Source organism: Hemitrygon akajei, chromosome 9 (genome assembly GCF_048418815.1).
Source record: "Hemitrygon akajei chromosome 9, sHemAka1.3, whole genome shotgun sequence".
NCBI lineage: Eukaryota > Metazoa > Chordata > Chondrichthyes > Myliobatiformes > Dasyatidae > Hemitrygon > Hemitrygon akajei.
Genome location: NC_133132.1, coordinates 104,273,658 through 104,287,786, shown reverse-complemented (window position 1 = coordinate 104,287,786; position 14,129 = coordinate 104,273,658). Strand labels below are relative to the sequence as shown.

The window sequence follows — 14,129 nt, the reverse complement described above, 5'->3', positions numbered from 1 at the left end:
TTCACCTAACAGTTTCACTCTCTTAGCCTGCTGAGTGTTTCCAGAATTTTCTTTAATGCCTTTAACATTAGATTTACATCTGTGGTTTATTCCCATGGCTTGGCCCATCAATTGACTCTGCCTTTTGTTTGCTCACATCCACAGAGTGTTTAGGATTTTTGATAATAGTAATGACAGAGCAACACTCTACGCTTTGTTCACCTTCTCCCATTGGCTTGTCTATGCCAACAGTGCAGCAAATCCTATCATTTATAATTTTCTGAGTGGTAAGTTACCTTTTTCAAATTATTTGAATTGTGTTACATCTATAACCAAATTTGCTTCCATTATAGGTTTGCAATTAGGTTTAAATTGTTAGTAAATTGCTTGCATCGTGTTAACAAATCCATAAAGCATCATCGCTGGAATAGTGTATTTCCAAGGTTAAGGCAGCTTGTCGATGAACCAGGAGGTATGTCGTCTGCTGATCTGTGGCATTCAAATCTGACAACCCAGATCTGTACCAGAAAACCAGGTATGACTTGTGGAGGACTATTTCAAAGATGAAGAGACAATTTCAAACGAGGTTGGAGACGACATCGGATGTACAACAACTCTGGCAGGGTTTGCAAGACATTACTTCCTAGAAAACGAAACCCAATAGCATGAATGGCAGTGATGCTTCACTACCAGATGAACTCAACGCATTCTATGCCTGCTTTGAAAGGGAGAATATAACTACAGCTGTTAAGATCCCTGCTGCACCCGGTGACCCTGTGATCTCTGTCCCGGAAGCCAATGTTAGACTGTCTTTAAAGAAGGTGAATCCTCTCAAGGCAGGAAGTCCTTGAGAGGGCTCTGAAGACCTGTGTCAACCAACTGGTGGGAGTATTCAAAGACATTTTCAATCTCTCAGTGCTATGGGCGGAAGTTCCCACTTGCTTCAAAAAGGCAACAATTATACCAGTGCCTAAGAAGAAGAATGTGAGCTTACTTAATGACTATCACCCAGTAGCACTCACATTTACAGTGATGAAATGCTTTGAAAGGTTGGTCATGACCAGACTGAATTCCTGCCTCAGTAAGGACCTGGACCCATTGCAATTTGCCTACAGCCACAATAGGTCAACAGCAGATGCAGTCTCAATGGCTCTTCAGACAGCTTTGGACCACTTGGACAATACAAACTCCCATGACAGGATGCTGTTCATCGACTATAGCTCAGCATTTAACACCATCATTCCCACAATCCTGATTGAGAAGTTGCAGAACCTGGGCCTCTGTACCTCCCTCTGCAATTGGATCCTCGACTACCTATCTGGAAGACCACAATCTGTGTGGATTGGTGATAACATCTCCTCTTCGCTGATGATCAACACTGGTGTACCTCAGAGATGTGTGCTTAGCCCACTGCTCTACTCTCTTTATACCCATGACTGTGTGGCTAGGCATAGCTCAAATACCATCTTTAGATTTGCTGATGACACAGCCATTGTTGGTAGAGTCTCAGATGGAAATAAGAGGGTGTACAAGAACGAGATATGCCAACTAGGGAAGTGGTGTCACAGCAACAACCTTGCACTCAACATCAGTAAGATGAAAGAGCTGATTGTGGACTTCCGGAAGGATAAGATGGAGGAACACATACCAATCCTCATAGAGGGATTAGAAGTGGAGAGAGCAAGCACTTTCAAGTTCCTAGGTGTCAAGATCTCTGAGGACCTAACCTGGTCCCAACATATTGATGCAGTTATAAAGAGGGCAATATTTCATTAGGAGTTTGAAGAGATTTGGCATGTCAACAAATACACTCAAAAACTTCTATAAATGTACTATGGAGAGCATTCTGACAGGCTGCATCACTGTCTGGTGTGGGGCAGGGCTACTGCACAAGACTGAAAGAAGCTGCAGAAGGCTGTAAAACTAGTCAGCTCCATCTTGGGTACTAGCCTGCAAAGTACACAGGACGTCTCAGGGAGCGGTGTCTCAGAAAGGCAGTGTTCATTATTAAGGACCTCCAGCACCCAGGGCATGCCCTTTTCTCACTGCTACCATCAGGTAGGAGGTACAGAAGCCCGAAAGCACATGCTCAGTGATTCAGGAACAGCTTGTTCCCCTCTGCCATCCAATTTCTAAATAGACATTGAACCTGTGAATACTACCTCACTTTTAAAATATATATTATTTCTGTTTTTTGCATGATTTTTAATATATTCAATATACATATACTGTAATTGATATACTTATTTATTTTTCTTCTTCTATATTATGTATTACATTGAACTGCTGCTGCTAAGTTAACAAATTTCCTGACACATGCCAGTGGGAATAAACCTGATTCTGATTCCGAACTGCTTTGCAGCCTTGGCAGTAGTTGTTGCTCCAGTATTATTTCCACGGTTTAAGAAATTGTATATTCTTGCAATACAGGAAAGAGAAAAATGTTTTTCATTGTGATGTGCTCGTTTCTACTAAAATGCAAGCTCACTGCTGTTGTTGTCAGGTGAGAACAAAGTGTTTAGACAACATCTCAAGAAATAGATATTGTTTAGACAATATATCAGAACAAATAGAATTCAGAATCAGATTTATTATCACTGACTTGTACACTAATTGGCTACTTTATTAGGTAGCTCCTGGTACTTCCTGTACCTAATAACATGGCCACTGAGTGTATGTTCATGGTCTTCACTGCTGGACACCACCTACTTCAAGGTTTGAAGTGTTATGCTTTCAGAGATTCCCTTCTGCACACCACTGTTGAAACCTGAGGTTATTTGAGTTACTGTCACCTTCCTGTCTGCTGGAACCAGTCTGGCCATTCTCCTGTGACCTCTCTCATTAGAAATTAGAGACACTGGCATGCCTTCCTCATGAATGCGTTACTGTGTTGGGCCCAGGACAGGTCCTCCGAGACGTTGACGCCCAGGAACATGAAGCTGCTTTACACAACGGACTGACTTTATTCCACAGACCTAATTATTCCCATTCCCTGCTGCACGTAGACCAGACAGAGGTACATAATACCATGAGGGGTATGAACAGCGCAGAGAGGAAATGTTTCCGCATAACATACCCTGGGCAGTCTGCAAGTCAGAAATGTAGCCGCAAATCAGATTCTCGCCTGGTGGAAGATACTAGTGCTTCTGTAAAAGACTGCAGATCCACACTGCTGGAGTTTGATGTTTTTATCCAAGATTCTTTTCAAAATCAAGGAAGAGGCATAAAACTTGTTGCTTCATGATTGTTTAATTAAGCACTAATAGAATTAAGATAATTGGAAACATAGAGCTACAAATGTCTAGTAGCTAATAGCAAAGAACAGGAAAGGACTAAAAAGATAGCAGGGAAATGTGTTCAACTTTTTTATACCATAGGTAAGAAACATTCCATTCAAATTTGTAGATAAGAGTAAACCAATCAGATAGCCCATATTTAAATAATGCAAAACCAAGAGAAGCTTCCAGAATCGCACCAGGAGCTGTTACCACTGGGGACACACTGAACAGTTGCATATGCATACTGTGACCAGTAGGAATTATATTAAACAGTTACATGTAAACAGATAGTTACATAAAATATAAACAGGCAATTAGTTGTTAAACTGCAAAGAAAGTAACAATTGAACAGTCTAATTCAACAGCACCACCAGTCCCCTAATCAGCAAAACAAAATCATTGATCATTAACTTCAGGCGGGGGCGATCTCATGTTTTCTGATTTTCGTTTCGAGCTAATAATAATAACCGATTACCTGAGAGGATTTCGTGATTGATTGAAAGGGTTGTGCTCTTTTTTCAAGGCAAATTTCGGGAAGAGTTTAAGACTGCATTTTCGTGCTTTGACCGGAGCGACCGTCAGAACGAGGAGCATCTCACCAGGGGGCGGACAAGCACCGAGAGCCATAGGTCCTTGACTGCACAGATGTCACACTACAGCAACAGCTCCAGAACATCAGAGAACATAGTGCTTACAAATGTAACTACTTTACAGGCCAGCGCATTCACTGGAAATGGTGCCTGGTGACTTGTGTATCTCGACACAATGAACATCAAACGCGAAGGTGTGTCGCTGTAGGCATCAATTTTTTTAAACTTGTAACTCATATTACTAAAGCTCACCATGACAGAGAATGATGCTTCCTAAGCTGCTTTTTTAGAACTTAGAAAAACAGAGCACAATACAGGCCCTTCAGCCCATGATGTTGTGCCAACCTTTTAACCTATTCTAAGATCAGTCGATCCATTCCTTCCCCTATAGCGCTCCATTTTTCTTTTATCCACATGCCTGTTGGAGTCTCTTGTGTCCCTAATATATCTGCCTCTAACACCAACCCTGGTAGCGTGTTCCAAGCACTCACCATTCTCCAATCACCTTAATATGATGCCCACTCGTATTAGCTATTTCCACTCAGGGAAAAAGTCTCTGGCTGCCCACTCTATCTATGCCTCTTATCATCTTGTACACCTCCATCAAGTCACCTGTCATTCTCCTTCACTCCAAAGAAAAAAGCCCTAGCTCACTTAACCTTTTCTCACAGGACATGCCCTCTAGTTAAGGCAACATCCTGTTAAGTATCCTCTGCACTCCCTCTAAAGCTTCTACATCTTTCCTATAATGAGGCAATCAGAACTGAGCACCATACTCCAGGTGTGATGATATTTTCCCATATATTTTTGACCGGAATCCAGGTGAGACTGAATCCAACTTTGTCGGAATTCTGGAAGATAAAGATTAGCTTTATATTTCATATGTACATCGAAACATACTGTGAATGAAATTACTTGCATCAATGTCCAAAACAGTCCATGGATGTGCCTGGGCCAGCCTGCCAATGTCGCCACGCTGATGCCAACGTAGCATGCCCACATCTTACTAACCCTAACTGTACATCTTTGGAATGTGGTAGGAAACCCACGTGATCACATGGAGAACGTATAAGTTCCTTTCAGGCGGTAGCGGAAATTGAACTACGATTGCTGTGAAGCACTGCACTGGCCTCTACACTTGGTCCCGGTGAGGCCATGTGGCCCATCATAATCCTGCCAGTTACAACTGGGCTTGACAGACTGACTGCCTTTTCCTACCTTTGCCACGAAAGTTGTTTATCGTTGTCTGCACAAATGTTTGTATGCACAGGTGTAATGAGAAACTTACTCACAGCAGCATCACAGGCACGAAGCATCAGATAAACAGCATTCACAAGGAAAACATAAATTATGCACAAATCATATGCAATTGTTACAAGAAAGAACACACGGAGGACAAAAAAGAAGTAAATTTTAGTGCAAATTGATCATAGTGTTGCTATACTGATGTAGTAATTAGAATTGTGCAGGTAGGTTCAAGAACTGAATGATTGAAGGATAGCAACTGTTCTTGAACCTGATTGTGTGGGATTTCAGGCTTCTGTAACTCCTGCCTGATAGCAGCTGCGGGATGATAGCATGGCCTGGATGGTCGGGGTCTTTGGTGATTGGTGTTGCCTCCTGTAGATAAAACTAATGGTTGGGAGGGATGTGCTCTGCGTTGTGTTGCACAGAATTCATTATTCTCTGCAGCATTCAAAATGCTGTACCAGACTACGATGCAACCAGTCAGAACCTTTTAAACAGCCTCATTAAAGAACTGATAGCTTCTTAACAAATGAGATGAAGGTCCCAGTCTTCTCTGCTCTTTTGGCTGGTGTATTCTAGATCCTACTACCTTTTCGCGACATACCACAGTGCTGCAGCAGGTAGAGTCACTGCCTCACAGCTTCAGTTACCTGGTTCAATCCGGACCTCTGGTACTGTCTGTGTGAAGTTTGCATGCTCTCCCTGTGTCCATGTGGGTTTCCCCTGACGTCTTTACCACACGTCTGGGTTAGTAGGTTCAATAGCTATTGTAATTAAGAAGATTGGGTGGGTTGGCAGAAGATGAGTGGAACTGAGGGAAATTGGAGACTATTTTTAAAAATCTGTTAATGAGCAACACACACAAAAGTCTGGAGGAACTCAGCAGATCAGGCAGCACCTATGGAAAGGAATAGAGGTCTCGGGCTTAAACGTTGACTATTTATTCCACTCCTACTAATTAAGAACCTATCAACCTCCACTTTAAAAATACCCAATGACTTGGCATCCACAGCCATCTGTGACAATGAATTTCACAGATCGACCACTTTCTGGCTAAAGAAATTCCTCCTCATCTCTGTTCTTATTGGACATCTCTCTATTCTTAAGCTGTGCTCTCTGGTCCTAGATTCCCTCACCATAGGAAACAAACCCTCCACATCCACTCTATCATGGCCTTTCAATATTCAACATGGTTCAGTGAGATTCCCACTCATTACTCTGAACTCCAGAGAGTACAGTCCCAGAGCTATGAAACAGTCTTCATACAGTAACCCTTTCATTCCTGGGATTATTCTTGTGCACCTTCTCTGGGCCCTTTCCAATGCCAGCACATACTTTAACTATAACTCAGAAACAGTTTTTGTTTTAAAGAAGTTTAATCAGGGCTTCATAGACTATTTACAGTTTAAAATTGCAATATGATTATTAAAATCTACAACAAACTCGAGCCCTTAAGAGCCCCACATTTCCTGGGAATCCCCCATTGTGCCCATAAAGACCAGTTGCTCCTTCTCCAGGGACACCTGGGCACCGACATAACCCCAGAAGAGGGACAGGCAGTCGGCTCAGATAGATCCCTCTACTGCCCACTGCTCAGACCCAAGAAAGGCCACTTTGGCCATTCCCAAGAGCAGACCAACTCAGAGAATCTCCAAGCCAACCACTCACCTGTGCACCGGGTGGCTGCAGAGCAGGAGCTTGGGACTGAAGTGCAGTCAGAACTTGAGGAGCAGCTCCTTGAGATTACCGGATAGAGGCTGAGATCTCTCAGACTCCATGTACTCATGCACGCTGACTCCTCCTGACCACAGAACGGACAGGTGGCTGTGTGGTCACCTGAGTAGTAAGGCCAGAGGCAAATGGCCAGTCTGCTTCAAGGTGACAGGGAGATGGCAGTAATTCAAATAACCTCACATTACAGCAGTGGTGTGCAGAAGAGCATCTCTGAACAAACAACATGCCGAATCTTGAAGTGGATGGGCTACAGCAGCAGAAGACTACACCGGGCTCCACTCCTTTAAGCTAAGAACAGGGAATGGAGGCTATAGTGGGCACAGGCTCGCCAAAACCGCACAGCTGAAACATCACCTGGTATGATGATTTTTGCTGCAACGTGCAGATGGTAGGGTCAGAATTTGAATGTAAATAAGATGCATCCTGCCTTGTGTTAATGGTTCAGGCTGCTGGAGGTGTTGTAGTGGTGTGGGGAGTGGTCCATGTCGACAGCTCTAAGAAACGTTTCCAGCACCTCCTGGAATCCATACCATGAGGAAGTGAGGCTGGGGGGTCCTACCCATTACTAGTAGGTGTACCTATTGAAGTCAGTACTGAATGTGTATGTACTTTGATAATAAACTACCTTACAGACTCCATATACACATGATACAGTCTCTTCCACCCTGCAGAAGTGTCAAATGCTGGAATATCCAGGTAGCAGCTTAAGAATTTAGTACAAGACACTCTCTGTTTAACAGCTTCCACCCCAGGTCCCTAGTGCACAAGGGAAGAACCCTTGGCATGTGCCTATGGTGTGTGACACTGTTACACCGTGCAGGCGGAGTTCTTCCTCCCATGCAGCTGCAGTTTGATGAACAAACACTAGAGTGCAGTCTTTACCATCATTTCCCATAACAGCATGCTCATTGTACAGAAAAGCACCATCAGAGGCACTATTCTCAGCTGGGCAAAACCTCATGATTGTCACAGGGATTTTAACGTCAAGCCAGATAAAATGAGGTCTTATAACTTTATCTGCACAAAATGTAAGATCAAAATTCCACTTCAGGCTGCACGGCATTGTGAGCAGTTTTAGGCCCTTTATCTAAGAAAAGATGTGTTGGCATTGGAGAGGATCCAGAGGTGGTTCACAAGAAATTTCCCAGGAATGAATGGTTAACGTATGAGGATTATTTGATGGTTCTGGGCCTTTACTCACTGGAGTTTAAAAGAATGAAGGTGGGGAGGGGAAATTCTCATTGAAATCTGTTGAATATCGAAAGGCCTAGATAGAGTGGACGTGGAGAGGATGTTTCCTATAGTGGGGGAGTCTAGGACCAGAGGCTGCAGCCTCAGAGTAGAGGAGCGCTTTAAAACAGAGATGAGGTGAAATTTCTTTAGCCAGAGGTTGGTGAATCTGTGGAATTCATTGCCACAGGCAGCCTTGGATGCCAAGTCATTGGATATATTAAAGCGGAGGTCGATAGGTTCTTGAATAGTCAGGGTGTAAAAGGTTACACGGTGAGGGCAGGAGGATGGGGTTGAGGGGGATAATAAATCAGCCATGGCAGTACAGACTTGATGGACCAAATTGCCTAATTCTGCTCATGTGCCTTATAGTCTCATGGTAGTTCAGCACATAGTCTATGCTGTTACAGCAGCAGCGAGCTGGCGTTCAATTCATTCTCCCTGTGACCGTGTGGGTTTCCTCTCAATACAGGTCAGTGGATCATTGGTCATGGGTATAATTGGGCAGCATAGGCTCATTGGAAGGGCCGATTACCATACTGTGTCTATAAAATAAATATGTCAGAGTTATCAGACAAACTTTAAATTAGGGTCACAGAGTCAAATAGCACAAAAAAACAGATTAGCTTTGATTTAGATTAGCTTTATTTATCATACGTACTTTGAAACATCAGAACATAGATTGAAGTACATCATTAGTGTCAAATCAAAGCAGCGAGGATAGTGCTGGGTGATTTTGTGAGTGTTGTCAGGTTTTCAGTTCCAACATAGCGTGCCCACAACTCATTAACCCTAACCCATACACCTTTGGAAAGTGGGAGGAAACCGATGATCCCGGAGGAAACCCATTTGGTCATGGAGAAAACGTACAAACTTCTTACAGGCAATTGAGAGAATTGAACCCCGAACAGTGATCACTGGAACTGTTCTGCTGCTCCTCTACGTTAGTCTGATGCCTCTCTATATACTAATGGTGTATGAAGAGCATTTCAAAGAGATTAACTTTAATGAGCTGCTTAATCTGCTTTTGCATAGGAAGCTGATTTAAAAGCTTGTTGTGATGCATTCCAGGAGATAAATATTATACCCTAATGAAGACTTTGGAAATATGGTTTTCATTAAGAGAGCTCACGAATCCAAGTATCTGGTTTCCGATCCTGTTCTTTCATGCCTTTTCCACCCAGCTGCCAGCACAGAGATGTCTGCTCTCTGCTTGGTGCATGCTGGGTGAAGGCATCTAACTGAAGTGGGTTCAACTATTTTTGTCTCAGTGAGGAGTCAAAAGGTACTGAAACAGGCCCTTTGACCCACAAATTTTTATCAATGCACCACAGAAAGCAACCTCTCCAAAAGCATCAGAGCTTGATATGGCAGCAGCTCGTGGCTGCAAGAAACTGCAGAGGATTGTAAACGCAGGTCAGTATATTGCAGCAACCAGCTTCCCCACAATGTCTAAGTTTCTTGTTGTTTTGTTAAGACAGCAAAGATAATCAAGAGCCCCTCCCTCCCTGACTTCTCCATTGGGCAGAAGATGCAAAAACCTGAAAACATGTTGTACCAGGCTCAAGGTTGTATCAAACCCATTGATACAAGATTATTGTATGGTCCCCTTGTACAATAAGATAGACTTTTCCCTTCACAATTTACCTCATTATGATCTTGCAGCCTATTCTGTCTGCACTTTCTCCGTAACTGTGACAAGTTATGTATTTGTAACAAATAAAACTAGTCTTTAAAATGTTTTTTTTTTAAGTTTACCCTCATCTGCTTTGCATGTGATGAAAACCAGAGATTGACAGGTACAATTATAACTCAGTACTATTATGATCCATCATAGTCTGAGACCTTTCAGATCCAAGGCAGCTCCAATGAAGGGTCTTGAGTCCTTCTGCCTTCAGGGAGGATTCAGGAGCTTGAAAGCCAAGATGACCAGACTCAAGAACAGTTTCTTCCCCAGTGCTGTGAGACTCCTGAACCAGAGTCACCTCTCTCACATCCCCTTCACAGTGGTGCTGCCACATTCCTGGACTCCTAATCCACCTCTTCGGTTATTATCACTTCAGCATTACTTTTTGAACTGTTTCAGAATGCATCTTTATACTTTGCACCATTTTTTTTTGCTTTTTGCTGTATATAGTATCACCATGTGTGCATGGTACATTCACGTACTTTCATGTGAATAAGGAATTTCATTGCATGTGCAAAGGGTGCCGGAAACGCTCAGTATACACAGTAAAGCAATCGGTGACTGCGGAAAGGGAAATTATTGATGTATCAGATTCAAGATTATACACTTTATTAGGTACAGGAGGTTCCTAATAACGTGGCCACCGAGTGCATATTCATGTGCTTCTGCTGTTGTAGCCCATCATTTCAAGGTTTGATGTGTTGTGCACTCAAGATGCTCTTCTGCACACCACTATTGTAACATGTGGTTATTTGAGTTACTGTCACCTTCCTGTCAGCTTGAACCTTTCTGGCCATTCCTCTCTGACCTCTCTCATTAACAAGGTGCTTTCGCCCATTGAACTGTCACTCACTGAATTTTTGTTTTTGTTTTTTGCACCATTCTCTGTAAACTCTAGAGACTGTTGTGCTTGAAAATCCCAAGAGACCAGTAGTTTCTGGGATACTCAAACCACCCGATCTGGCACCAACAATCTTTCAACCATCAAAATCACTTAGATCACATTTCTCCTCCATTCTGATATTTGGCCTGAAAAACAATAAATCTTTTGACCATGTCTTCATGCTTTTATGCATTGTTACCAATGAGATATTTGCATTAGCGAGCAGGTGTACAGATGTATGCAATTAAGTGGCCTCTGAGTGTATATATCTGCATTGTAGCTGTATAAATATTATACCTAATCTGAATATGAATCTGATCCATCAACCATTTCTCTATCCACTGACATTGATTACTGAGTATTTCTGGCAATTTCTGTTTTTATGTGAAGTATTGCTGCCTACCCAGTCACAATCCTCACTGATTTGATTTAACACAAACAGCGCTTTTCACTGCATGTTTCAATGTCTCGATATACATGCACAAGCAGTTATTAAAAAAGTCTTTCTTGGCTATTTTCCATCATCAATTTTGGACTGGTGTCTCTTCCCACCCCCCACCACACTCTCTCTCTCTCTCTCTCTCTCTCTCTCTCTCTCTCTCTCTCTCTCACACACACACACACACACACACACACACACACACACACACACACACACACACACACACACACACACACACACACACACACACACACACACACACACACACACACACACACACACACCTCGAACCAATTGACTCTTTGCATGGGGTTTTAATCGCTTTCCGAAGATCCAGCCCAATCTATTTAAAGTCAGGTGTCCCTTTACTAAATGTTTTAACTGGTATTTCAGTTAGCTGACTTAATCCATGGCAGCTGGGCTAAATTGCATGAGGTAACTGTGGATTTTGTATGATTATCATAAATGCTACCCGCTCACTAATGCAATATGCCGGAAACATACAATCAGCTCATTGCAAACCTAGCAATAATTATTTGTATGAAATAATTGGAAATTCATTAAATTTTTCACATTTTTTCTAATTTTTACCATTCTATACATCCTTCCAGATGCCATTGAATCATAGAGTGATTCAACCATAGTCCATTCAGCCCACCAAATCTGTGCAAACCATGCACTCCTCATTAACTTTACTCTAACCTTAAACACATTTATATGTTGTATCCACACTTTACCCTCCACCCACACATTTGGGACAGTTTACAGCAGACAACTGGCACTTCTTTGGGATGTGGAAGGAGACCAGAGCATCCGAAGGAATTCCTTGTGGCCATAGAGAAAATGTGTTAACTCCAACCTGACAGCGCCCGACATCAGGACTGAACCTGGGTCTCTGGCACTCTGAGGCAGCAACTTTACTGTATGTGTCACTAGGGCACCAGATAACACCACTGGAATATAGAGTTGGGAAGCTAGAAGTTCAATCCAGTGGAACATTATAATAATACAATAGCTAGGCACAGCACAAACACCATCTATATATTCATTGAATACACAATTCAACTATTGTTAGCAGAATCTCAGACGGTGATGAGGAGACATACAGGAGTGTCATAGATCAGCTGGTTGTGTCACAACAACAACCTTGCACTCATTATCAGTAAGAACAAGGAATTGATTGTGGACTTCAGGGAAGTTGAAATTGAGGAAACACGCACCAGTCCTCATCAAGGGGTCAGCAGTGGGAAAGGTGAGCAGCTTCAAGTTCCTGGGTGTCAATATCTCTGAAGATCTATCCTGAGCCCAACATATTGATGCAATTACAAAGAAGGCATGTCAGTGGCTATATTTCATTAGGAGTTTCAGGAGATTTAGTACATCACCAAAGTCACAAGCAAATTTTAACAGCTGTACCACAGACTGAATTCTAATTGGTTGCATCACCGTCTGGTATGGAAGGACCACTGCATAGGATCAGATAAAACTGCAGAGGGTGGTACACTCAGCCAGCTCCATTATGGACACTACCCTTCCCACCAGAGAAGACACCTTCAAAAGGTGATCCTCAAATAAAAACCTCAGGTAAGGATTCCCAGAACCCAGGACACGGCATCTTCTCATTACAATGACCAGTAAGGTGATCCAAGAGCATGAAGACACACACTCAATATTTTAGGAATTGCTTCTTCCCCTCTGACTTCAGATTTCTGAATGCACAACAAACCCATGAACACTAGCTTACTATTCTTGTTTTGCTCTCTTTTTGTGTTATTTTTTAATTTATTATGCATTCAGTGGTCACTTTATTACATATCTTCTGTACCTGATAAAGTGGCCACTGAGTGTATGTTTGTGCTCATCTGCTGCTGTAGGCCATTCACTTGAAGGTTCAATGTGTTGTGCATCCAGAGATGTTCTTTTGCACACCATTGTTGTAACACTTGGTTATTTGAGTTGCTATCACCTTCCTGTCAGCATGAACGAGTCCTGTCATTCTCTTCTGACCTCTCTCATTAAAAAGGCATTTTAGCCCACAGAACTGCCACTCACTAGATTTTTTTTTCATTTCTCGCACTATTCTCCGTAAACTCTAGAGACTGTTGAGCACGTAAGTGGCAGGAGGTCAGCAGTTTCTGAGTAACAGAAACCACCCCGTCTGGCACCAACAATCATTCCACAGTCAGTCACTTAGATCACATTTCTTCCCCATTCTGCTGTTTGGACTGAACAACTGAACCTCTTGACCATGACTGCATGCTTTTATGCATTGAGTTGCTGCCACATATTGGCTGAATGCATTAACAGGTTAATGGGCAGGCATACAGGGTCCTAATCTATTCAATCTTCCCTTATATTCACTTCTTCTCCCTTATCTTTACTAATGGGCACAATCACAGAGAGCTCAAACATGCCTTCTATTTCATAAGATACAAGGAAGACTGCAGATGCTGGAAATCCTGAGCAACACACACAAAATGCTGGAGGAGCTCTGCAGGTTAGGTAGTATCTGTAGATGAAAATGAACAGCTGATGCTTTGAGCTGAGATCCTTCCAGGAATGAAAGGGTTACTGTATGAGGAACATCTGGCAACTCTTGGGCTGTATTCCCTGGAGTTCAGGAGAATGAGGGAGGATCTCATAGAAACATTCCGAATTTTAAAAGGTCTGAACATATTAGATATGGCAAAGTTATTTCCCATGGATGCGGAGTCTAGGACAAGAGGACACAACTTCAGGATTGAAGGACGTCCATTTAGAACTGAGATGTGGAGAAATTACTTTAGTCAGAGGGTGGTAAATCTGTGGAATTTGTTGGCACGAGCGGCTGTGGAGGCCAAGTTATTGGATCAATTTAAGGCAGAGATAGATAGGTTCTTGATTAGCCAAGGCATCAAAGGGTATGGGGAAAAGACAGGGGAATGGGGATGACTGGAAGAATTGGATCAGCCCATGATTGAATGGCAGAGCAGACTCAATGGGCCAAATGGCCTACTTCTGCTCCTATGTCTTATGGTCTTATGGTCTTAAAAAGACTGGGCATGAGGCAGCAGAATCC

At 42.7% G+C, this 14,129-nt stretch overlaps 1 protein-coding gene across 1 annotated transcript in view; it reads left to right on the top strand.

Annotated features, from left to right (window-relative positions):
* Positions 1–4,038, top strand: part of hcrtr2 (hypocretin (orexin) receptor 2) — a 74,123-nt gene extending 70,085 nt beyond the window's left edge. The window contains exons 6-7 of the mRNA XM_073055444.1: positions 145–266; positions 3,781–4,038. Of these exons, the coding sequence (XP_072911545.1) occupies positions 145–266; positions 3,781–4,004 (346 nt within the window). The 3' untranslated portion in view covers positions 4,005–4,038. The remainder of the gene's footprint in view (positions 1–144; positions 267–3,780) is intronic.
* Positions 4,039–14,129: the final 10,091 nt, after the last annotated feature.